Genomic DNA, 24281 nt, shown 5'->3' with positions numbered 1-24281 from the left:
CAGAATAATACCTGGAGGATTTAGGGGGAATCCTGGAGTTACAGCCAGCTGTTCTAGGATCCCTGAGCCACTGCAGAAACCAGAAAGAAAAGCAGAGTATACCTGAGTTCCTAAAAGGACTTATGATGTATCTGCTTTCTCTGCTCACCTTATTCTTGTACGTCTTCTCACACTCTTGAAAGTTCTCTTACATCTCTATCATGTTCAAAGGTGTTTTGCAGAGGAAGGGCTTAGCCTTTGGCACTACCACCTCTCCTCCTCTTTCATGGTGCAGGTCTCCGTAGGCCAAGTTAACTTTCATAGAATCATAGAGGATGGAAAAAACCTCCAAGATCATCTGGTCCAACCATCCCCGTACCATCACTATCACCCACTAAATAATGTCCCTAAGTGCCAAGTCCAACCTTTCCTTGAACACCCCCAGGGATGGTGACTCAATCACCTCTCTGAGCACCCCGTTCCAATGCCTGACTACTCTTTCTGAGAAGAAATGTCTACTAATTTCCAATGTAAACCTCCCCTGGCACAGCTTGAGGCCATCCCCTGGTCCTATCACTGGTTACCTGTGAGAAGAAGCTGACCCCCAGCTCCCCACAGCTTCCTTTCAGGCAGTTGCAGAGAGCAATGAGGTTTCCCCTGAGCCGCCTATTCTCCAGACTAAACAACCCCAGCTCCCTCAGCTGCTCCCCACAGGTTTTGTGTCCCAGGCTCTTCAATTTCCTCCTCCAAGTCATCAATAAAGATATTAAAGAGGATGGGCCCCAACACTGACCCCTGGGGAATACCACTGGTGACCAGTCAACAGCTGGGTTTCACTCTGCTCAGCACCACTCTCTTGGGGCCTGGCCATCCAACCAGTTTTTAACCCAGCAAAGAGTGTAAATTTTCATCCCAACAGCTTCAGAAAAGAAGTTTTCCTCTCAGGTTACTAGTCACACATATGAAATAAGGATAGGATAATTCTGGTCTATTAAGATGTGGATGACTGCCATCAGAAAAATTGCTTCCTAGCAGCCTTATAATCTGTGTAGGGAATGAGGGAGATGGATGCTGGCCAGATGCTCTTCTCAGTAAGTGTTAAAAACCTGACAGAACTGCAAGCAGTTAAGAGATGCTTCGCTCCTCCCCTGAATTCAGAAATAAGAAGGAAGGGGGCTGCCTGTGTGTATCCAGTGCAGTCTTTGACAGGAGCGAGAAGCAGTTCTCCCCACACCAATGGAACTCAGCCTCAGTGCGAGGGCCTTTTTGCCCAGGAGCTGCATGGTTCAAGCAGAACTCCCTGCTTCTTGAAATGCTGCAGGTGTTTTAGTGTCAAGTCAGCCAAGGACTGTAGATTGTCCTTATCCTCTCTCCTCTCCCCAAATAACATGATTTGCTTATTACTTTGTAAGGAGTAAAGGGAGAACAAACTTATGCTCTGCAGGAGATGACCTCTTTGCCTCAGGTATTATTAGGGTGAGATTAAGCTTGATTAATTTTGGACATTTGTATTTGAGATGTTTGTCTAGATCATCTTACCATCAGTGGAGAGGAAAGAAAATTTTAAAAGCATAAACTGTCTGAACTATTTTGGACACTGACCTTAGCATGAGGTATATTGCACCTTAAAATTTTCTGTTATGTGCATTGTATACATGTAAAAGTTAGATGACATGAAACTTCCCCTTAGTGATTTACTGAGCCTTTCCAAAAGGGCTTCCAGCGAACCAGAGGTATTTTGACAGGAAAATTAGAGAAGTCTGCCTATGGGGTTTAAGACAACACTCTGCTTAAGAAAAAGAAGAGAAGGTTGTTAATTATTCAAATGTTCCTTCTGTATGCAGAGTCCTGAAGTGATTGAAATTTCAACTGCTAAGTATACAAATCTCAGTAGATTGTGCAAGACCTACCCACGGGGTGTAGCAAAATCAAGCTGTCCATGGACTAGATGCAGGCAAAGTAGTATGGTTTGATTAATTTGTTTATATAGCTCAGAGCTGCAGGGGAAGTGTTACAGCCATTTGTTGAGGTACTCTGCCGAATCTGGTTTTAATAGAGAAAAATATTTGTCTTGATGATATTAGGGGTGTGATTTTTACAAGCTAGCGAATCTATGACATTTCCACAGAAATGTGAACATTGCTGGGACTGGCCACGCCTGAAACTTTTGCAGTAGGGCTCTCTGTAGATAGGAGAGCAGTTTGTTTTTTCTATAGAGAGCAAGAGTGAATGTTTTAATTTATCTGCAGCAGTAGAAAGCAGCAGATATTTTTATAGGGGTTCCTCACGGCTGTATTGAGAAGTGTTCTTGTTTCTTTGTCTGTTTTTTAGAAAAAGCTGTCATTGTGAGCCATATGTGTTTTTGGCAAATTAAGTTGCGGTGTGATGGCTGGTCTTTGAGCAAAGGCTGGATACATCCATCCACATAGACATCTTTGCTGCATTGCTCTTCATCAATGACACTATTTAACCAAGTCATTTTGAACTGTTTTTTTTGTTTGTTTGTTTTTTTAAATTTGGTTTAATTTATTTTTTAAATTCATAGTTCAGTATTGAGTTTTCCAGATTTCATATATTATGATGCAGTGAAGTTACTTCTCTAAAAATCATCACAACCAAGCTACATCTTAAGTATTTTGTAGAAATACTGTTGTAAAAACACATAGCTTGGAAACTCCAATGTGCTTGAATATTGCTTGTTTTTAATCTAGGGTGCATGGACTTCTGGGATATGTAGAGCATTCTGTGGATGTTACTTTCAGAAAAGCAGATAATTGCATTCTAGCTTTTATGAAGGATTATGTACACACCTAGGTCTTTTTGTGCTTGCAAATTGGAAAAGGTTGGAAAATAATGCCTTAAAATGCTAGAAGGACACCTAGAAGAATACAGTAATTTCACTAAAGAGAAGTTTCAGAAGATTCTTGATTCTAATATAATGATGTTCGCATCTTTCTGCATTACTAAATAGCTTTCTTGGTGATGCAGTGAATTTGTGAAGTATTCCTCCTTTGTGTATTTTTAAAAAAAGTGGAAGATGTGTGTAGATCATGGCTTGCTGAAGCTTCTCAGTTTCTGTAAACCAGATTACCCAATGCCCTCTGTTGTATGTGAGGCTACACAATATAATGGAATAGGCATGATTTTTTTTCCCCCTTTCCCTTACACAAGTTTTAAAGCAATTAAACTCCTTTTAGTTCAAGGAAATTATATTGGCTTTAAGGAATTCTATGATTAGAACTAGACTTCACCAGTCGTTGAGTAAGCTAGCACATTATTACAGTTATTCCGTTTATGGAGATCTCGCAGATCTAGCAATGGTCTCTCATGGTCTGGCATAGTAGAAATTAGGCACATCAGTAACGAATGGTTTTGCTTGTGGGCTCGTCTTGGGCAAACTTTAGAGCCTCAGAAGATCACTCAAAAGCTGGGATTCTTCAAGCAGCCAAGCCTGTTCTGAAGGCAGTACCTTTGGACCTGGCTTACAAGGAGAAAATTGAAGAATTTTGAGATAATGTTTCTCCCCTACTTAGTACGGCCTTAGTCTAAAATGGGAATGATTAAAAAATTATATGGGTTTCTCTGCTAATAGCCTGAATATTTATTTATTTTTATCGCTGTACAAGTGAAAATGTTTTTCTAACCACAAGAATCTTAAATGTCTTAGGACTGAAGTGAGTTTTCTGGTTTAAGCCTCCTGGTCAGTGTTAATCCTTTCTTTATTAACAGCTGCACAATGGCATTGTCTTGAAGTGTGACTAAAACCACGATTTAACCCTAGTGGGAACCTGTGTAACTGTTCTAATGGTGTGGTGGCTGGATCAGACACCCAATTGCTTTCTCATGACCTTAAAGCAGCTCAAAAGTAGTTAACAAGAGTAAAAGAAAGTTGATACTAGTGAATACATTATGTGGGATGGGTATGTTGAGCTTGCTGTTTAATATAGCCAGTTTTTGAAGTGCAACTTGGTTTCAAAAGAAGCTGTTAATTTAAATAACTTTCAGTCCGTAAGATGACATTCCAGCCTATAAAAAAAGGTAAGGCTTTTTGCCAGGGCTAGCATCGCTTAGTTCCTTAGCTTGAAGAATAAATGTGGCAAAACTTTTAATGCTGACTTTTTTTTTCTTCTTGGCTTAGGACTAAATATTTAATCAGTCAGTTATAGATTACTTGTTGATTTCAAATCATTTTAATTTATCTAGTATTTTTCCCCCCTAGGGATTCTACAAATGAAACTACTGCACATTCAGATGCTGGCAGTGAGCTTGAAGAAACAGAAGTCAAAGGAAAAAGAAAAAGGGGCCGTCCTGGCAGGCCTCCAGTATGTGTAATTTAGTTTTGTTTTGTTATGCATCTATTTAAAATTGACTGCAAACTGTTCTTCATCTAATCATCTTGTGGTCACATAAATAGGCTTTTAATGAGTCCTATGTCAAACTTTATGAAGACTTCTAGTATGAAATATTTATCAGACTGAAATATAACTGTTTGAAGTGATGAAAAAGGGACATAAAATGAGATCATTGTAGCTTTTTTCTTTTACCAGGTATGTACATGAACACTGCAATTTTGTTGCTGTTGTCATATTACAACATTCTTCCAGACATGGGAAGAATCTCAGTGAACATGACCACTTTGTTTTGGAAGTTGTAATGGCCTTCTTCAAGTGACAATTGACCCTTGAGCTATCCTCTTTGTAATTGATAATCTCTTAATGTGAATGGAAGAGTTTCAGCATAGTACTAATATAATGTCTCAGAAGATCCATTAACACATCTTAATAATTTATGTAATTGACATGCGTGATGTCCTACATAAAGATGGGGAGCTTCAACTTTTTATCTAACATAAAATGGGAATCAGTCCTCAATTCTGCTGTCTAAATTTACTAACAGAATGCTTTTCTTCAGTTGTCTTTGTCTGTTGCTGGCCCATGAATGGGAGCATGCTGAAACAATTCCCTAGTATGCATAGTATTAAGGTGGATTTGTCTTCTATTTGCATTTATTTTATGAAATGTTACATAATTGGAAAATACAGAAGTTTTGTTGTGTCTTGTGCTCATTTGTTTCAGTTCAAGGTCATGAGATGCAGTTCTTGTTTGATTGTATCACTTGAAGTACACAATGTGGAATGAGATTTTTGGTGGTAAATCGTGTGTTTGCTGTTAATTGTTTTGATTCTCGTCAGGGTGTTTGTCTACAAGTATACTTCCCAGTATGAATGTCTACACAGCACTTAGAGATTGTTTGTACATGTTTGGTTTTTGTCCTTAAAGCATCCATCTAAATTCCTGGACAGAAGCATGTGTTCTACTCAAGCAAGCTGGCCATGCTGGAGCAAGTTTTGCCATCATATTGGCTTCCAGTTTGGTGCTTCACAGCTTCTGGAATGTGGGAGTGGACATTTAAATGCCAGTCTTTTCCATGCAAGTTTTATTCTTTTCTGGAGGCTTTTGAACAGGGTTTTCCCTGGGGCCCTATCTTCTTCATCAGATGGACATGTAAGCTCACTTTGTCTTAACAAGAAAGATGTAAAGAAAACAGGTTCTGTTTACACACCCTGTAAGCAAAGGGTGAAATCAGAAATTCTTAAGAATATCTCACTGGTAAACTTACCAATTTTTGATGGTCCAATTGAAGGAGGGGAATAAAAGAAAAAGACAGTGGTATAACCTGATTGCTAACCCAGAAGGTTGTTAGTCTAGGAATTAAAGCAAGGTGGGTAGTATTTTATACTCCTTTCGTATTCACTGGAAATGAAAGATGAATGTTACAAAAGGCATTCCTCATCCTTCTCTTTGAGCTTATTAATTGCTCCTTTGGGAATATTCACTGAAGCACTCTCCTGGTCCAGTTATCAAGTTTCTACAGGAGCCTTTGCTTATTACGTGTAGAACAACTCCAGGCTAATTAAGTGTACATGATTGGTAAGTGTTGAAAATAGAGGGGAAACAGTCATTACTCACCCAGAATGATGGGCTGTGAGCTAACTTTTACTGCCAAGGAGCAAGATGACACAGAAGCATCATATTAATGTTTAATCTGAGTCAAAAAAGCACATCCAATGTTAAAGCCAAGGAAGACAGCAGAAAATAAATAATACTGCATCCTTTTTATAACTCTGGCTTGCCCAACTATTGGAATACTTCCCCTAATTCTTGTTTCTTTATTCCTCCCTTCTACCTCCAACCCACAATCTCAAGAAGTTTATACTGGGACTGGAAGAGGTTCAGAGGAGAGCAACAGTGCTGGTCAATCATGGAATCATTCAGGGTGGGAGGGACATTTCTAACCTGCTCAAAGCAGGATCACAACACCCTGCCTGGACCTCTTCCCATCTGGTTTTGTAAACCTCCGGGGCTGCATACTGTACCGTGTCTCTGAGCACCCTGTTTCATTTCTTGACTTGCCGTGTGGTGAAAAGCCTCCTTTTAGCTGATCAGAAACTTTCTTGTTTCAGTTCTTGACTGTAGTCACTTGTCCTCCCACGGCATACTGCTGCAATAAAGCCTCATGGGGAAGTGCCCCCTGCCCGTGTTGACAGCCTGCTGCTGAACTTATTCTAGTTTATCAGTGTTTCTCTTGTGTGGGGCTGAAACTTGTCACAGTATTCCAGCTATGGGCTAACAAGTGCAGAGTAGAAAGGGACAATCCCTTTCCTTGGTGTACTGGCTGTGTTCCTGTTTGTGCAGCCCAGGTTATTGATGGCCTTTGCTTGCCAGGGCACGCTGCTATCTCCTGTCTGCCATGAACCCAGTGTCATTTTCCACAGAGCTATTCCCCAACTAGTCAGTCCCCAGCCTGTGTTGGTGCAAAGATTTGTTCTTCTGCCAGGGGCAGGTCTTTGTCCATGTTGAATTTTGGGTCCGCTGTTAGCCTAGCCCTCCAGGCTGGACCTTGCTATCAGTGAGTGGTCTTCTTGCCAGTTCCCTGCCATCTGCACGCTTGACAGGAGTCGATTGTTCATACCGTTTGGCTATCTGATAAAGATGTAAAGTGGGGCACATTCCATCACAGACTTCTGTTGTACTCCCTTATGGCCAGCATCTGGGTGAAGGTTGATCTGTTAACCTCTAAGCCCAGCAGTTAACCAGTTGTCCACCCATCTAGTTGTCGTCTGCCCATCTGGATCACAACTTCCCAACTTGAATACAAGAATGTTGTGAGAGACTGTTAACAGCATTTCTAACATTGAGATAACTGACATCTACTATTCTCCCCTCATCCATAAATTCAGTCTTTTTGTTATTTTTTGAGTGGCTTGACAGTAGATACGTGTGTTTGGATCCACAATTGCATCCATAGATGATACTGCAGCAATGGAAAAGAATAAATAAGAACATACTATTAAAAAAAAAAAAAAAGGACTGAAAAGGAATAAGCCACTCAATCTCTGCTATCCTTGAGGAGAAATGCAGGCACTTTTGAGAGACTAGTTCTATGCATTTACATTTATAACATTATTGAATACTGAAAATCACGGACTTAGATGAAGCATTGGTTTTGCAAACAATGTATTTTCACTTTTCCTCCTCCACATTGTGAGCCCATCCTTGTTGCAATCCTGTCCACATTCCACTGGTGAATTTGTCACAGGAGGTACAGCTCTAACATTTCTCCCCACTCCTCCATCTGCTAACGTGACTTTTATATTCTCTATAGATGTTGCCCACTTTCACTCTTAGGTGTACAACAAATTATTTAGAGCTATTCTTCTCAGCTGATGCTTAGCTTTGTTTTTCATTTTTTTAATGTTAAAGAAGGATTTCTGTGCCTGAAGGCACTAATGGGTTTTGTGTTTTTTTCTTTTTTTTTCCCCTCTAAAATATGGTGGTCAAATAAGATTATTGAATCTCTGCACACAACTGTTGACTTGCTTATGTCCTTAGGCCATTGCAGCTACAGTAACACATCTGCCGTAAATGTATTGACCTTTTTTGGAAAGAGAGTTTACTCTTCTGTGCCATTTTCCCTAGCTGTGTTGTTCTTTTACAGAGCTGCACACAATGCACTCTGTCAATATTTGTATTTATTTTAAAAAGATCGAGGAGGTAGTGTTGTAGAATGGACTTGTCTTTTATTAGAAAGATGGAGATTTTTAACAGGCTTCCAGAGAAAGAGATTTTCTCATCGCAAATGTGAGACTTCTGTAAGGAGTAGACCTCATTTGAGAATTCACCATTCGTAGTAAAGAACTTTCCAGTTCAGAGAGAACCTGAATGAATTGGGGAACCTTTCCGTCCTGAAAATGCTGCTTTCTGTGTTGCCCCCCTAGTTCTCTAGTTACTGTTCTAATAAGTCTCCTCTGTTTGAATGAGTCTAGTCTACTTCACTGAGTGTACTAGACAAGTGGTTTGCGAAGACATTAGCATCTTGGTCCTTCAGAGTAACTCTTGTAATGTAACCTGATTGTCCCAAATTCCCCAAACCATGCAGTGAATGCAGCAGGAGTTGCACCATGTCCTGTTCTAGCACTGACGGTGGCTGGGGCCTGCCTCCCCCTTGCACGTCTACTTCTAAACACCCAAGCGTGTAGAGCAGATGCTTGTGGAGCAATTGGCTGGGAGGTGAACCTGTCCAGTCAGTGGGATGTATTGGTGCATATATTTCCATGAAGCTGTATGTGAGCATACCATCTGGATACATATTTAGCAAATCGTGTGCTGTGTGTTCAGGGAGTGATGTATGGCAGCCCTCTGCTTGGAGTTGCTGAGTAACATCAGCTGTATAATGTCTTTTCTGGCTGCTGCGTTATTGAAATACACAGGCACGGATGCTCTCTTCTCTTCTAGGTAGGGGATTTGAAACCCCAGTGCTTCTTTCACCATAGTGAGCTGAGGCTCAGATCAGTTATTCATTTATTATTTTTTGCCTCCTCTCTTGGATCAGTGCTCTCTTAGAGGGCTGGTCAATTTAATTGTCATGCTTTATATTGTTTTATATTAACCTACCTGGTCTTACCTCCCCAGGACCTTGGAATAGCTCTTGGAGGTTGGAGGAAGTGAGAGAGACCCATGACTATATTTCAGCTATTGTATTTTGCAGAAGGAGTAGCTAGAGGTTAGCCTGTTTGACTTGGAGCATAAGAAACATCAGTCTGTCCCAGAGGGAGCAATTCTGAGATCTCTGCTGGTATGTGGCTCATCTCATAGTCATGGAAGCTGCTGCATGGCTTTCTCCAACTAACTCATCTCCACATGCTCCTTTCTGAGGCAAGGTGGAGCAAGGCACTTTTGATGCTTTTGTCCCCAGCACAGACTGTGCAGTTTTGCTTTTTGCTTTTTTTTTTGTATGGAAGAGAGGGACTACAATACCTCATATTTGTTTTCATATGTAAAATTTTAACTTTGCAGCAGACTCAACATTATTGAGTCTTGTGTTACGGATGATAAATACCCCAGAGGATTGACTTTCCCTCCTAGTTCCAAATCACACATCCTGATTAATAGTAGGAAGGAATATTCTTAGAAGTAGTTATTTTCACAGTAGTCGAGGTTTGTGGCTTAGTGTGATGTGCATCAGAGATGTCTTGTTTCAGCTTGCTTGCCTGATATTTTAGGTCTGTCCCTTAAAACGAGTTGAAAAGATCTGCCTGCATGGCTGATGCAGGTCTGTGTACACTGGGTGTTAGGGGCCCTGGATCTGTTTTTATTTGCAGGATGAGGTTTTTCACAGAGAAAACCTTGTTTGTTTCTGTGATGAAGATGTTCAAAAGGCGGACTGCTGGAATCCAGTAACTTCTTCCTGGATAACCATGATAATGTTATGAAATGTTCATGAGCTGCCTTTTTTTGATCAGTATTCATTTGGAATGAGCTCAGACATTACCAGAGACTCTTCTGCTTAATACTGTGTTACAATGCAGAGGCCTCTCAAGATGATGGTGCCTTTGAGAGGCAAGTTCTTCAGTCTTACTCAAGTGGAAGGTTAAAAAGTTCCTTCCAGCTATCTTAAGAAATGGGGTGTTGCTTTAAATGACTTATTACATACTATGTAATTACATGAATGCACATATAGGCCATTACTAGAGGGGGAAGACAGGTGAAATTAATGACCTGCAATGCTTTAACTGTCTTTATTTCTTCCTGAAGTACATCAGATCAACTTGGGCCCTGTTAATGGAAAATGTCAAACCGCTGTTTTTTTGGTTTTATTTAGTGTATAAGTTAACGTTCACTCTATTACTTGTTTTTACAAATGTGGGTCACTTTTTTCCCTTCAGAGTTATTTTAAAGACATTAAATGAAAAGTATTATCTAGCTAATGTATTACACAATTCTGAATTTTCACAATATCAGTTTAATTACAGTCTAGATAAGTATTTTGTTTCTTCTTCATTTAGTTTATACCATAAAACAACAGTTAAACTCTGGTCATCAGTATGGTCATTTTAAAGTTTCTTCTTGCACATTCTGGAACTTCTGAATTTCCTAATGCTTATGTGGATAAATTCTCAGCCTTATTTGCTGTCAGTTGAGTCTAATTTACAAATCTGAAAAATAATAACTTCTGTTTTCATGTGGCTGTAAATTGGAGGCTTTCACCTATTCAAGGCTGATCTCTGACAAGAATTACTTGGAACAATGTCCCGGTTGTGAGCATGAACAAAGTCACTTCAACTGATTCCTATGAAAATGAAGCTAATGTTCATATTCCTGGAAATTGTTTTGGTAGAATAATGGACGTTACAATGTAAAGTACTCTGTGTAGGTTGAGCTGTAGAACTTGGTCTTAGAATAGTTTAAATAAGGTAGAAAAGACAAAGATAGGATTTCTTCTGGTCTTTGTGGGGAGACCCTAGTTCAGATCTCACACACACTTGGACCTCACCACTGGTCTGACTCTGTCCTGGATCTCAAAGTGAAAGCGGGGATTTAATGCCCCCCAGCAGCACCTTTCTCAGTGTGAGATTGAAGCCTCCAGCCTGCTTTCCTTGCATTGCTTCTTTATTCCTCCTCCCTCTGGAAGTCTTAATTCACTTCAGCAGTGTCTGCTCTGCCATTGCAGCAGATGCCTGGAATATGAAAATCATTAGAAGGATTTATTAATGCATCTAGATACAATACAGCAAAACAGCTTGTCTTTTCCATGACTTTTTCAGGGATCCCTGTTATAAACAGATAACAATTTTGAGTCTGGAGAGCAATGAGATCTTACTTATCTTGGGATTCTGATGGATACTTAAAATGAAAAAGCAAACAAACAACAACAAAACATTGTGGGTGACTGTGAGCTTAAGAGGGCTTTAGGTAGAAGCCAGCAATTTCTGGCTTCTCACAGGGCTGAAAGGGTGAGAAGTGGCAAGCAGTAAGCAGCATTGTTGCTCCTATTAGAAAACACAGGGCTCTGTTTTTCCCATATCTTGAGGACCGTTTGGTGGATCCTCAGGAGAGGGGACTTAATGTCACTCTTGTTTGTTTGATCTTATGAAATGCTGTATTTTATACCTGTCAGTGATAGTCTGACAGGTTTACTGGAGCCAGGCTTACCTTTGTGCAGGGCTGTTTCTATGTGGAAGCTCTTTGTGGCATTCGAGGTCTGTCTTTTTTGGGTTGAGCTGAAGGACCACCCTAACCTGTGAATGCAAGGGTCTCTCTCTTTCGAGATGCAGGACTACCTGTGTTTGGCATCCTCAGTGTGTGCACTTCACATATCCTTTGATCTCCTATCTGTTTTCCCTTAATCCTTGAAGTATTTAACATCACCCTTTGAATTTCATTTTGAGGGGGACTGAGTACAGAAGGCACTTCTTCTGGCTTATACTAGCATCTGAAGAGGGCATCAGCTTGCCTTCCTGCTTTCATTTAGCAGTACTTCTAGCTAGTTTAAGTGCTTATAGTTTATTGTCACCCGTATTGAGTGAACAGGTGGATTATACATTCCCAAATGGAATCATAGGTTTAGGTTGGAAGGGACCTCAAAGCCCACCTGGCTCCAGCCCCCTGCTCTGGGCAGGGCCCCCTCCCGCCAGCCCAGGCTGCCCCCAGCCCCACCCAGCCTGGCCTTGGGCACTGCCAGGGATGGGGCAGCCACAGCTGCTCTGGGCAGCCTGGGCCAGGGCCTCACCACCCTCTGGGTGAAGAATTTCTTCCTACTATCTAATCAAAATCTAAGTCAAACAACTTTTTTTTTAATTATTATTATTATATTTTTTTATTAAATAGTGATTGTGTGTCTCTTCAGAGCTTGGTAGAGCTCAAACATTCCATGTATTTATTGATAGCTTTCCTGCTGGTAAAGGCAGCTTTGCAAAACAATAATTGGCAGAGATCTCATATTCTTCTACTCATAAATATAGATGTTATCCACAAAACTTTTCATAGAGATTCTCCCATTACTTGAAGCTTTCCATCTTGCATTTGTATGCAAATCCTTAACTGAGTATTTGCAAGAAGCAGTTGTGCCCCACCTTGCCCTTTTCTTTATCTCCCTGTCCCCACCAGCAGTGACAGTTTTAGGGCAAGGACAAGGCTAGGGTACCTCTTTGTCTTCTACTGGCTGTCTTCCAGAAAGGAGATTCCCTTCCTCTGCAGGAAAATTTGTAACATGTCTGAAGTTGGAAGATGCAACCAAAAATGCTGGCTTCACATTCTTTTCTAAAAGCTTTAATGGAAACTGCATGATAGTGTGGTCAAGGTAAATGGTATCATGAGGATACTGTACAATTGTAGAGTTGCTTGCATGTTTTCTTTAACATAATTCCTCAAAATAGCTTCATTGTTCTGTGGCACCTTTTGCTTTCGTCTGCCTTGCAGTAGGAGAAAAAAAAGATTTTAGACATAAGATTGTAGCAGGAATCTCACCTTCCCCCCTTCTTCCCCCAAAACTGATTTTTTTTTGCAAAAAGTGACTTAAATTCAAAACAAAATGTTCACTGTGTGACCTATCACAAGTGGAATCTATAGCATCTGATTATGAGCTTGAAGAATCTGGAAAAAGTTTACATTGAATAATTTAGTTTCCCAAAGAAAATGTTTAACTCCAAATTTTAAAGCAAGAAAGGGGCTATTATTATGATCTGTTAAATTTGATTATAAGTTTAGTTATTTAATTTTACTGGAACTGAGGAGTTGAATCTTTGATATAAAATTTCTATGTCTACTTAAATACAGAAATAGGCTGTTAACAGGACAAGTGTATGTTTCATAAATTATTTGTTGTCTTCCGAAGTTAATTATGTATTCTGAAAATTTACTTCGTTTGCCAACAGAAAACACTTTTTCTGTCCTGTCTGTAATTTGCTGCCATTCATATATGTATATCTACTCATTCTGTCAACTGTCTGTTTGTGTTGATTAATACTAATATGGATATTGATGTGAACTGGTACTTCAACACTGGGAATTCAGCAGTGTTGAATTCCTTGACTGTAGCTTTAAAGTTGTTTCTCAGTGAGTATTGATAATTAAAATTATATGTACCTGCCTGGATTAAGCCATAATCAACATGGTTGCATTTCATAGCTGACATTGCTTTGACCTTGCCAGAGGTCAGACTGGAGACCTGAGATCCCTTTCAGACTGACTTATTCTGTGATATCCGCATGTATTTATATGTGTGAGCGTGTAAATATATGTGTAATATCTGTATATGATTTATAGAGACACTTTTGAGTGATGTCAGATGTCACAGCTATAATAAATTTTTTTTTTCACTCTGCTGGTTTTCTTTGCCCAGTCTGCCGCTAAGAAACCTCGGAAGTCTCCAGGAGACAAAGGTCGTTTGGAGGCTGGAGCCAGAGGAGCAAGTCGTGGAAGAGCTAATGGCCACCCTCAGCAGAATGGAGAAGGGGACCCTGTCACTTTGTTTGAGGTGGTTAAGCTGGGGAAGAGTGCTATGCAGGTAAAATAACTAATTGTGTTACGCTTTCATCATTCAGTGTACCCCAACTGTAGGAGTTTGTTCTGAGCTATGCTTTTGTAAACAGTTGGCTTAACTTATAACAGTGTATATGATAAAGAACAGAATGTGCTGTCATTGAGTTGGGGACTTCCACGTATTTCTGAAAAAAGAGACAGATCAGAAAGGTCATGTATTTCAGTTGAATTATCCATTATTTTGTCCATTGCTTTCAAATTGTAAATACATGTTGGTATTAAGCAGTCCGTTAAATGATAGCCTGTAGTATGTTTTACAGGAAGAAAAAGTATAAGATGATACTATTGATGGATACAAAGTTTTCTTTCTTTTTTTCCCCTTTTTTCTTTTTTTCCCCAAAAACAGCTGCTGCTGGCTGAAGCACTTTTGAGTATTTCACGCTGCAGCTTGCATTCTTGCTGTTCCCCACCAGAGCTACAGATGAAGGCTAAACAAGTTGCCTAGACTTCCTCTGTGGCTGAGGGACAAAGATGGACACACTCTGAGGGCGAATTTTTCATTATAAGATAAATATCTAAGATAGTTATATTGAACCGCCTCTGGAGGTGTTTCTTACTCGTTTTAAGTTTTGATCAGTTACTGAGGTCTTAAAGCATTTATTGGGCCAGATGAGTCCCATCTCAAGAACCTCTATAGATGATTGTTTCTGACAGTATTTGTATGCTTTTTGTAAGTTACTGTGCTTCAGCTATTTGGTTTTGGCACTCAAAGGAGAAACATGGGCCCAGAATACCAATAACCCATTGCAGTTAAAAGCCAACAGTGGTTCCTACTGAAGGGTTGTTTAAGCAAACTTCTTTTACTTTGCATTTCAAAAAAAGGGAATCATGCAATATCAGTTTGTATGTTTTGCTTACGTGGTGCCAACTAACACGAGCAAAATTATAAATTAGGAAAATTAGGAGCAAAGTGCCATTCTTAATGTTGCTTTTGGTGTAGCATAAAACCTAGGACTAATGTAGTTTTCCACATGAGTTCCAGCTATGGAATATTTTCTCTGAGCCTCAAATCTGAGATGTAGTTTTAAAGTACTAATAAATAGGAAGAAAATATCAGTAATTTTGTTCTTCATAGTGGCTGTTTTTACAGTTACAAAGGATTGACCCTTCTTATCTACTAGGTGAAGACAGAACAAATTTACTGCTAACAAAGCTACAGATTCTTTGTGCCTCTTCTTCGTACATGTTTTATATTGGGGTTTCCAACTTTCCTTGGTTTTCGACACATTTTCAAATTTTATTTTTGGCAGGATTTGAGGAAACATCTGGAGTCTATTTTCTGGTTTTACTGCAGTACCGAACATATATTATGCTTTACGTAGTATGTTTGTCTTAGAGTTATTGATATTTGCAGGCGCCAAATGAGAAGGAATGTGTGATTGCTTTGATATTTGATGACTGAGTGCGTGTGTGGAATTGACTTTGATACATTTCATCTATTTCAAAAGAGATGCCAACAGAAGTCTTCCACAAATGAATTTCTTAAAAGAAATAGCCTGCATGTTTGTAGTAAGAAACCTTTGGAATTCAAGTTGAACTGAATTCAAAGGAATTGTTTTGAAAAAAGTACTATTTGTGTACAGATATATACATAAACACACACACCCCTATATATACATGTGCTTACACATGCTTAAAATGCCCTTAGCCTACATCTTGCTCAGATGAGAAAGAAGTAAATAGCTCTTTGGAAGCTGTTCCTAACATGTAAACAAATAGTAAAAGAGTAGGCAAGTCTATTTGAAGGCGTGGGGCATAAGTGCCCCATTTTTAGGGCCATATTTAGCAATCATAATCCTAAGTTCAAGAGTATGTGCCACTTGTGTACCTTCAAAAAATTTACTATTGATAAAAAATGAAATTGACAGACCCGTGTAGTGGGAAGCAAGATGCAATTACCATGTGATTAAATTATTTTTAACTTGAACTTCTGGATGATAATCCCACATTGAAACAAAGGTTCTATAAACCAAGTTTATTAGCATCTTTATATTTTTTGTTTTCCTTATTAGCTTAGGGATTTTTATTTAACAATTAGGAATGCTTGGCATTTTTCTTACTCATAGTTTTGATGCAGGTTTTTTTCTGGCCAATTTTAGCAATTTTGTCAGTATTGCCAATTTTCAGATAAATTACTTATATTTGCATTTGATAGAACCTCTTTTTTGTTGATATTCAGTTATTTCCCTGTAACATGAACCTACTTTTTTCTGTAGTGCACTTAAGTTTGCTTCCAGCAATGAAAAACAGAAAAGTTCAATTAATATATTTAGAGATTATTTGAAAATTTTCCTTAACGTGCTTTCATTCCTGACCTATCTGCTCCAGCTGTGTGCTCTCAGAATATATTTTAGTTGTTAGATTTTTCTATCTTTGTATTGCCACCTCATGGAAGCCTGTAGCTGAATTCAACTCTCATTTCTTTTAAGTTTGTCCTCTATTCTGGATCTTATCGCAGGGTTCCTTTACCTCTCTTCAGGATTACTGCCGTTTGGTTCTTCCAGGGAAACAAAGTAATGTTAATATTTTGTTTTTCAAGTACACATAACTTCAAAGCTGCTCTTTGCATATAAATCTTTGCTTCTGTTATGAAGTGTTAGTTGTATCCAAGCTAAGTTTCACTTGAACTCTGTAAATCAGTCTGATACCCACATTAACCTAGTATTGGATTGTTGGCACTTTTAAAAAGTTTGTTCTGTAACCTATTGTGTAGTTGGTTGCTTTGGAAGATTTTCTGTTGGCAGCTCTCTCCGTATGTAGTGCAATATGACCTACCTACCTTCCTGTTTTCTGCTGGTACTGTTCTTTAGTCCATTAAGATTGTTTGCAGAGCTTTTTAGACACACATTTTTCTTTGTTAGGGAATTAATGACACTTTTCTGCTTTTTGTCATTTGTCTCTTTTTTGCACCTTGAATGTTTTTATGGACACAGCTATATCCAGCATATTTCCCCACTCTAAACTTCTGCAGGCAGAGCAGACTGTATCATCATTTCTCATGTGCTGAACTGCCTGAGCTTACCCTGGTGGGAATGAAGGGCATGGATGAATCTCCACTCCTGCAGCTGAGCCCCAGTGCAGAGGCTGACTCGTAGCTTAACCTTTCGTAGGCACTTATGTACTGGTCTCTGACCCTGGTGTTAAGGCAGCAGTGAAGTAAAGAGCATGTGATGGTTGCAGATTTTGTTTAGGCTTCAATCTGAAAATTTCTTGAGAGTTAATTATGTCCAATTAGCTGTAATAAAGTTTGTACTTCGGTGTTGGTCAAAACAAGCGTAATAGCATTTTGCTTTCTTGTGTGCAAAGGAGATTTGTGCCTCCCCCAGAAAATCGAAGATAATCATCAGTAATCATACAACGCATTTGATACCCAAACCTGAACAGATCTATGCCGAGATTACTCTGTATTATGTGCATAGCCAGTTGTCCTTATCTGCAGTAAACTGCAAACGTCAATTTAGATGTTGATTTTTGAAATATTGGAACCCTCTGCCTATGCTCAGCTATTAAAAGATACTGTGGTTTAGAGTTAGACATGGTTCAGAGTAAATATGGTTCCACTGTATGGCAACGTGCATTTAGGATCTGTATCCAGAGAGAGCTTTCTGGCACACTGAAGGGGAATTTTTCATTGTGCTACTGGTTCTTTGTCTCACCAGAAGTCAAGAATATACCTCAGTCCTCGCTCTTCTTGTCTGCCCATCTGGGCACACTTGAATACTTTGAGATGCTCTCCCTGTTCAAGTTTAGTTGCACTTGTAGCAGGGTCAGCTTACCCTGTCCCATGAGGAAGTTCTCTTGGTTTCCTAGTTTCAGTTCTTCACACATTATTTCTTCCTCGCACCTGCTGGGCCCAAGCTGGCTAACTGTGACGCTCATTTACTGGCTACAGAGTTCACGAGCATGAACTTTCATGAGCAGGAGGAACATCATGAGACCTCATCTTTCCACTCAGTTGCTTATCTGAAAGGATTAAAACATGTCATTAATACTAATTTAAAATATTTCCGAAACGTTAACAGTACTTTCAATACAATACTGATTTTCAGCGTTTACCCACCTGCCTTTGTTGCAGACTGTGGACTTCAAAATCAATACCTGCAAAAATAAAGGGTATGCATCCCTTACAATTACATGTTTGATCTGTTGGAAGTAGGAACAGAGAGGGAAAGCAGACAAAGCTTTCAGCAGCGCTTTTTTTGTTGTTGTTCTGTATGCACTAGCATCATACTGCATGATTGCCAGTTCCTTTTAGTATTAGGTTTAGAATAGTTACAGTTACCAACATCTGTATCCAAAATAGTTTTCTGATGGGAATTCCCAGTACCTCCAGTGTCTTCTCCTATCGCTTTTAGATTTGACAACTTGTACCAGATAGGTAAGATAATCAGTTCTTCCAGAAAGCTGATGTGGCTTATATATCTTGTTAATAGGGCACATCCTCTACTGTTCTAATAGCTTTGGATATACATAACGTTTGGGGCAGAAATAGACCATTATGGTCTGTAAACTACCTCCTTGCACAGGTCAGGCTGTGGAATTGCACCAGTTCCTGTGTTAAGTCAACAGATTCTTCTCCGCCCCTTTTTTCTCTAGTAATAATAATCTGAGTTTCATTTAAGTACAGGTTAGGGTGGGCCAACCTTAGCAGCTGCAGAGAATCAAAGGGTTGAACCTTACCCTTCTTCCTCAGGTCTCGCTGCAGAAGGTGCTGGTGGTGGCAGGCACCTCGGCTGTTGAGCGGGGAGCAGGAGAGGGCACTGCCTTGAGGCAGAGGCCCCCAGCACCACCCCACAGAGCCAGGCTGCTCCTCAGATGTGCTTTCTCCCCGGGAAGGAGGCTGACAGCAGGGCAACTGACTGCACAGCTTAATCAGCTGCTTCCCAGCACATTCAGCGTGGATTAGATTTTGCTTTGCTTACTTCTCAACTCCCTGGAATTTTATCACACGGTTATTTTAATTACATAATTACTATGCAATATAGATAATCTCTATGCTCCTTAGTCCTCCCAGTGGTTCTAGTTAAGAGGAATTGTTATGTGCTTGCTTTAATCTTGCATGAACTAAGGCTGCTGTTGAACAGATTGGTCCCACCTTCTCTCACACCTACAGCTGTTGTTTTTTTACACCTTTCTTGTGTGTTTTGTAGTCACACCAAGAAATAAATTTAATTAGAACATGACACTTTGATGGATTTTTTTTCAGCTGGATCAGCTCCCTGATTCAATTCATCTCTGGCAGCAGCTCAGACTTATTCTTGATTGAAGTGACTGTATAACCATGACAATAGCTACCTTTTACGGGAGGAATTGTTTTACGTATATGCCTTCTTACTCGAGCTCAAAAATGAAACCCTGCTGGGTCTAACTGGATCATACCAAAAGTCCAATATCCTGTCTCTGTCAAAGGCAGATAAGCAAGAGGGTAGATAAGAAGGTAAAATATAGTTCAGGAGTTTTCCCTACCTCTGTCTGTTTGCATCTCAGGGTGAATATGGTTTCTGTATAAACAGTAGCCTTAATGGCTTTCTTTTTCCCGAATTTGTCTGTTCTCCCTACTAGAAGTCCTCTTCAATGGATAGTGTCTCTGCATCTACCTTGACTATTTCAGTAAAGGTCTTTGCTGAAGATGTAATAGTATACAAACATATGATATACAGAATCACCCACATTTTTTTTATGTTGAAGGCATTTTTTTAGTTTAATTATCCTCTGTTGAATTCAGACAGTGCTTTTTTCTTTGACTTGAAGGATGAATAATGACCTTGAGTTTCACCAAGCTGTCTCAGAAACTCCTCAGGAGTTTTAAGTACGCATTCTGTAAAGCTTACAGGATAAAATAACTGCAAGTATTATTGTCATTGGAAATAGTATTTAGTTCTGATATTGCTAGATGGATTTCTTCTGCAGCCTAACCTTGCTTTGCTTTTGGTTATATGGTACTGGATTAAAAGGAAAAATCAAAACTAGGTACATGTTCTCATGATTGTCACGCTAGCAACAATTTCGCCACCAGATAAAACATGAATTAATTAAGGGGGCTTCCCTTAATACCAAATGAGTTTTTCTGCTGCTTCTCCCTTGTGTAATTCACAATTGATGATTTCACTGCTAAGGTATGCTGCTTGTATGCCAGTGGTGCAGCACTGAAGACATTTATGCCTGAAAATACCCATTACAGTTAAAGCCAGAGAAGTTTTTTACTCTCCAAAATGCAATCATTTTTTGAATTATCTGGGGTGATCCACGAACTCTTTCCAAATTAGGCTAGCAAAAGAATTTGGAGTATGGCTTTTAATAAATTGATGGGTCTCTTCGTGGTATAACTGATTTTGTTTCTGCACTCCCTGAGGATTTTCAAAGCTCATGCACAGTGTATATAACTGGTTTTTATGCTTAGTAGCACCTCAGAACCATTCATGCCTGTGATTGGCTCCAGTTAAACAGACACAACCCTTAAGAAATTGTGTAGTATGTAAATTGTGAGAGATCAGCAGCTAACACGAAATCTGTACCACTGTGGAAAATTGTCTTGGTATGAGGCCTTTGCATATTCTACATCTTTTCTGAGGACTCAGGTGAGGAAGTGCAGCTCTGAGTAATGCAGATGCGCTGTAACAAGAGTACTTCTCAGTAGTTCTTACAATCTTAATCCATCTGCAAGGATAATTTTTCCAGTACCTTTTATGCACATAAGACTAATGCCACTTAAATCATGCCATTGTAGCACTCTGAGAACTAAATATTTTTATCTTTCCAAAGTATTTTTATCTTTCCAAAGCGTGTTTTTTTCACCCAAATGTTTCCCTGTAATGTGTTACAGTGATTTCCCTGCATAAAGTTATTTCATACACATTCTACTGCACAGAAGTAAGTATTTATGTGAAATGCCAAACACAGATAGGTCTGTATGGAGAGTGTGGATTTCTTAGTTTTATTGGGAATAAATTACTTTAAGATTTTATTCCTTCCCACTCTATGCTTCAGGAAAAAAAAGAAAAAGCTATATAGATAGACACTGCATTAAGCAGATTTTCTTGTCTCTGCTTATGAAAAAGAGAAACAAGAAACAGGTAGTGTTACATTAAAGTAAGATTTACCATAAAGAATCATTTTCAGAAAATACTCACTAGGAGTTAGCAAAGCATGAACTCTCATAATTTAAAATGACCATCTTTAGAGAAAAAAGGATAAATTGCAGCTTTTCAGTCTACAGTTCTGTTTTATTAACCTTATATTAGTTTTTTCAGTGGGTGTCTATTATACTTGCTGTCTGCAATTTGGAATGCTACCAGTCATCTTGAGGTCTAATGCAGAACGTGAAACTGCACATACTTGTACGTGCTAGGGACTACCTTCTCCCCAGTGACTGTCTGGGTGATTACCTCAGTCTTCACAAAAATTGACCTTAAAAGATTTGTGTTATTAAAAAAAAAAACAAAACTAAAAAAAAATGCATAAATTAACTTAAAGAATTTTACACAGAGCACTACAAGTCCTTTGCTACTTCCATTTCTTACCTTATGTTCTTATTTTCACAGTTCTCTAAGTTGCTCTCACCACCTGTTAAAGCACGTTCTTTAGCTTTTCTCTTCAGGCTGCTCTTTATACAGATAGTGGAAATTTTTAATTTCTCTCTGCTTTCCTTTCTTGTTTCAGTAAGCTTCAAATTTCATATGAGTAACAGTTTATTGGCAGAAGACATTATTATGCCTTATATACTTTTATTTTGATTTTTTTGGTAACTTTTATATAAACACACTGTACGCCCATCCCAGTCATATTTTGTCTGTTGTTTTCACTGTAAGTGAAGCATGACCATGATCAGCTGTATGAAACGGCAAATTATTTAAATGTTCTTCAGCCTTGATTTGCCTTAGTTTACAGTTGACTCAGATCTTACACTTGAACATATAGTGTCATTTGTTTTTACTTTGTTTTAGTAGCACTGCTGCCAAATTGTTACTTAATTTAAATTGGGAAGTAGCTTTATGAAATGAACTTTCATTAATATTTAGCGAGACTGTATAATTTACATGAGCTGGCAAAGTATCATCTGCAGTTAGTCCCTGTGGTTCCTCCAGCACTTAACGCTCTGAACTGTAGTAATGTTCTTGCTCTGAAGGAATATGAAATGGATTCGTAGCTGAAAAGCCTACAGGAGGTAATAAGATAACTAGTTTCATTATTTCGTTCATTGCATCACACTTTTGCTTTTACTGGCAAGTCAGGCTGCTATTTCTCTTCAGTACTAAAAAATTTTCTGATTTATCTTTTAGCGGACTTGAGATGTGAAGGTCAGTATATCTGTAGAGTTTCCATGATTGGTTTTAAGCTGTTTATTCAGACTGTGGATCTATTTTGCGACTTCCTTAACTTTCTTTAAGCTTCTCATTTCTTGCCTATTAGGCATGTTAGATTTTGTCTTCCAACTGTGCTACATGGTAGTTTTTGAAGCAGAGTCATTGCAGAGTAAATTTCTGTGAGATTCTCTTGAAAGCTGTTACGGGCTTTTGAAAATCTCTGTGCTGACTACGTATTTGTACTATCTGTCATCTGTCATTTGCAGAAGATCTTGATTTTTCACTCAGTTCTCATAAGAATAGAAGCATTTTTCAAATTTGAAAAAATACTGAATCTCATTTATGTAGAATGTACTTGTACGGGCTTGTCACAATGACTGACTCAGAGATGTGGTGCATCTCTGTATATATACGTATATCTATAGCTTCTATAGATGTACATGCATGTATATATGTGTGTGCGTGCATATATATATTTATATGTAGCTGCTTTCTTTTTTCTTTTGTGAGCAGGGAGTGAGAGGGAGTTGTGGGTGGTACTGGAGTAATTTTCATCTCTGTAATCAAGCTCAATAGTTTTTGACTTTTCTTAAAATTTAGTTACAATACTCCTTGCCTTACTCCAAGCTGGTAATGACGATGAGAAGCTCACGTAATTTCTCGTTTGTTGTACTTCATAACCTTGTCAGGGCCCTTCCCTTGTGCACACTCACTGCATGTGGTGAATCCTGAAAGTGCTGGTTTCCTGCACCTGGGCAGAATACTGCGGCACATGCTTCCTAGGAATGCTGAATTTATCACCTCTGTCATGCAGAGCACGTGAAGTGCCTATTTCCGTATGGTAGATCCATGCTCCCTACTGCATCTGAAGGTAGAAACATCTGGCAGCAGATGGGCACCACCAGAACAACTTGTGCAACCTAAGCTTGCCATCTTGCAGAAGTGTTTGGCAGCAGTAGGCGAGAAGCCTCTCATTGGGATTAATTCTTCTGGATGGAGCCTGCTTGTAGCTCCCTCCTTTCCAAAGGTCCTTCCCTCCTCCTGTCACTACATGTGCCTTCACTGCACTGTCCATCCTGTGTTTGGGACAGATGACAGGGAGGGGCCAGGGCAGGATGGTGACCAAATGTGGGCCATTGCTGGGAGAATTATTAAGGGAGTTTGCTGCTTGCTTGTGCCTGAGAAGCTCTTGAACATGGGGTGACTGGAAGGAGGGTGCTCACAAGATGAAATCATCTGACAGGGTTTGTAGTAACCTGTGGACTGTTGGCTAGATATCCTTGTTTTTAACAGGAGTCTTTTCCTCTATGCAAGTTTATGCAAAATTGTCCTTTTCTGGCAATGATTCCTTGCTGCACCCTTTGCTCTACTGTTTCCTGCCTGATTTCTTTTTCTCTCATATTCGGCCTTTTTCCTGGTTTTTGGATTACTGCTGGATTTTTTGGTTCAGTTGATACTTGTCTCTATTTTCAGTCTGATGTGTATCTTTTTATTTTTTCATCCTAATGTTTTCAGTTTTTATAGCTCTTTTCTGTTGCATCAAAAGTTAACAGTTTGATTAAGTTCCAACTGTTGTAGCATATGTAGTCTGGCTTCATTATCTCCTGTTGCCTTAAACTGTAATCTCTTTTTAAAAAAATTACCAACAAGCATGCCAAATGTGCATGAGAGGTTGAATTCTGTAGATGTGTGGGCGTTACTTTGATTTTGATACACTAAAAATCCCCCCTTCGTGTTTAGGGGTTAGCAAATGGGATTTGTGTGGCTGGGTGGTGATACCCACAGGTTGGGTGCCTCTGTGCCTTGTCACCCTCATCTCCCCTGAGATGCAGCGGATTCTACCTGGTGTAATCATGAACAGGTTTAGGCAGGAGTTACCTTACCTCGCAGTGCAAACGTGCTCTGCACAGATGAATTACGCTGTCAACTCCACTGAATATTGGCTATGTATATGCAAGTATGTATAGCACACACAGCCTGTTCAGTGTAAAGGGAGCAACTGGCTGGCTGTGACTACGTGGGCTGTGCATGTAAAGCTAGGTGAGATGAATCGTACCCAAATATTAAAAATGTTAGCTAAAACTTTCTGTCAGTCCTCTATTAGGTGCAGACAATACAG

General features: G+C 39.3%; 1 protein-coding gene across 8 annotated transcripts in view; it reads left to right on the top strand.

Annotated features, from left to right (window-relative positions):
* Positions 1-24281, top strand: part of STAG1 (STAG1 cohesin complex component) — a 181271-nt gene that overhangs the window by 39734 nt on the left and 117256 nt on the right. For 5 of the 8 annotated variants that reach the window (XM_072042766.1, XM_072042767.1, XM_072042768.1 and 2 more), the window contains 2 exons: positions 4199-4303; positions 13647-13824. In XM_072042766.1, coding sequence (XP_071898867.1) covers positions 4199-4303; positions 13647-13824 — 283 coding nt within the window. Of the gene's footprint in view, positions 1-4198; positions 4304-13646; positions 13825-22001; positions 22024-24281 lie in introns of those variants that run through there. The other 3 variants (XM_027464646.3, XM_027464644.3, XM_027464647.3) reach the window with 2 other exon arrangements.

The sequence above is a fragment of the Anas platyrhynchos genome, chromosome 9 (assembly GCF_047663525.1).
Source record: "Anas platyrhynchos isolate ZD024472 breed Pekin duck chromosome 9, IASCAAS_PekinDuck_T2T, whole genome shotgun sequence".
In the NCBI taxonomy this organism is placed as follows: Eukaryota; Metazoa; Chordata; class Aves; order Anseriformes; family Anatidae; genus Anas; species Anas platyrhynchos.
This window is presented reverse-complemented; position numbering and strand designations above follow the sequence as displayed.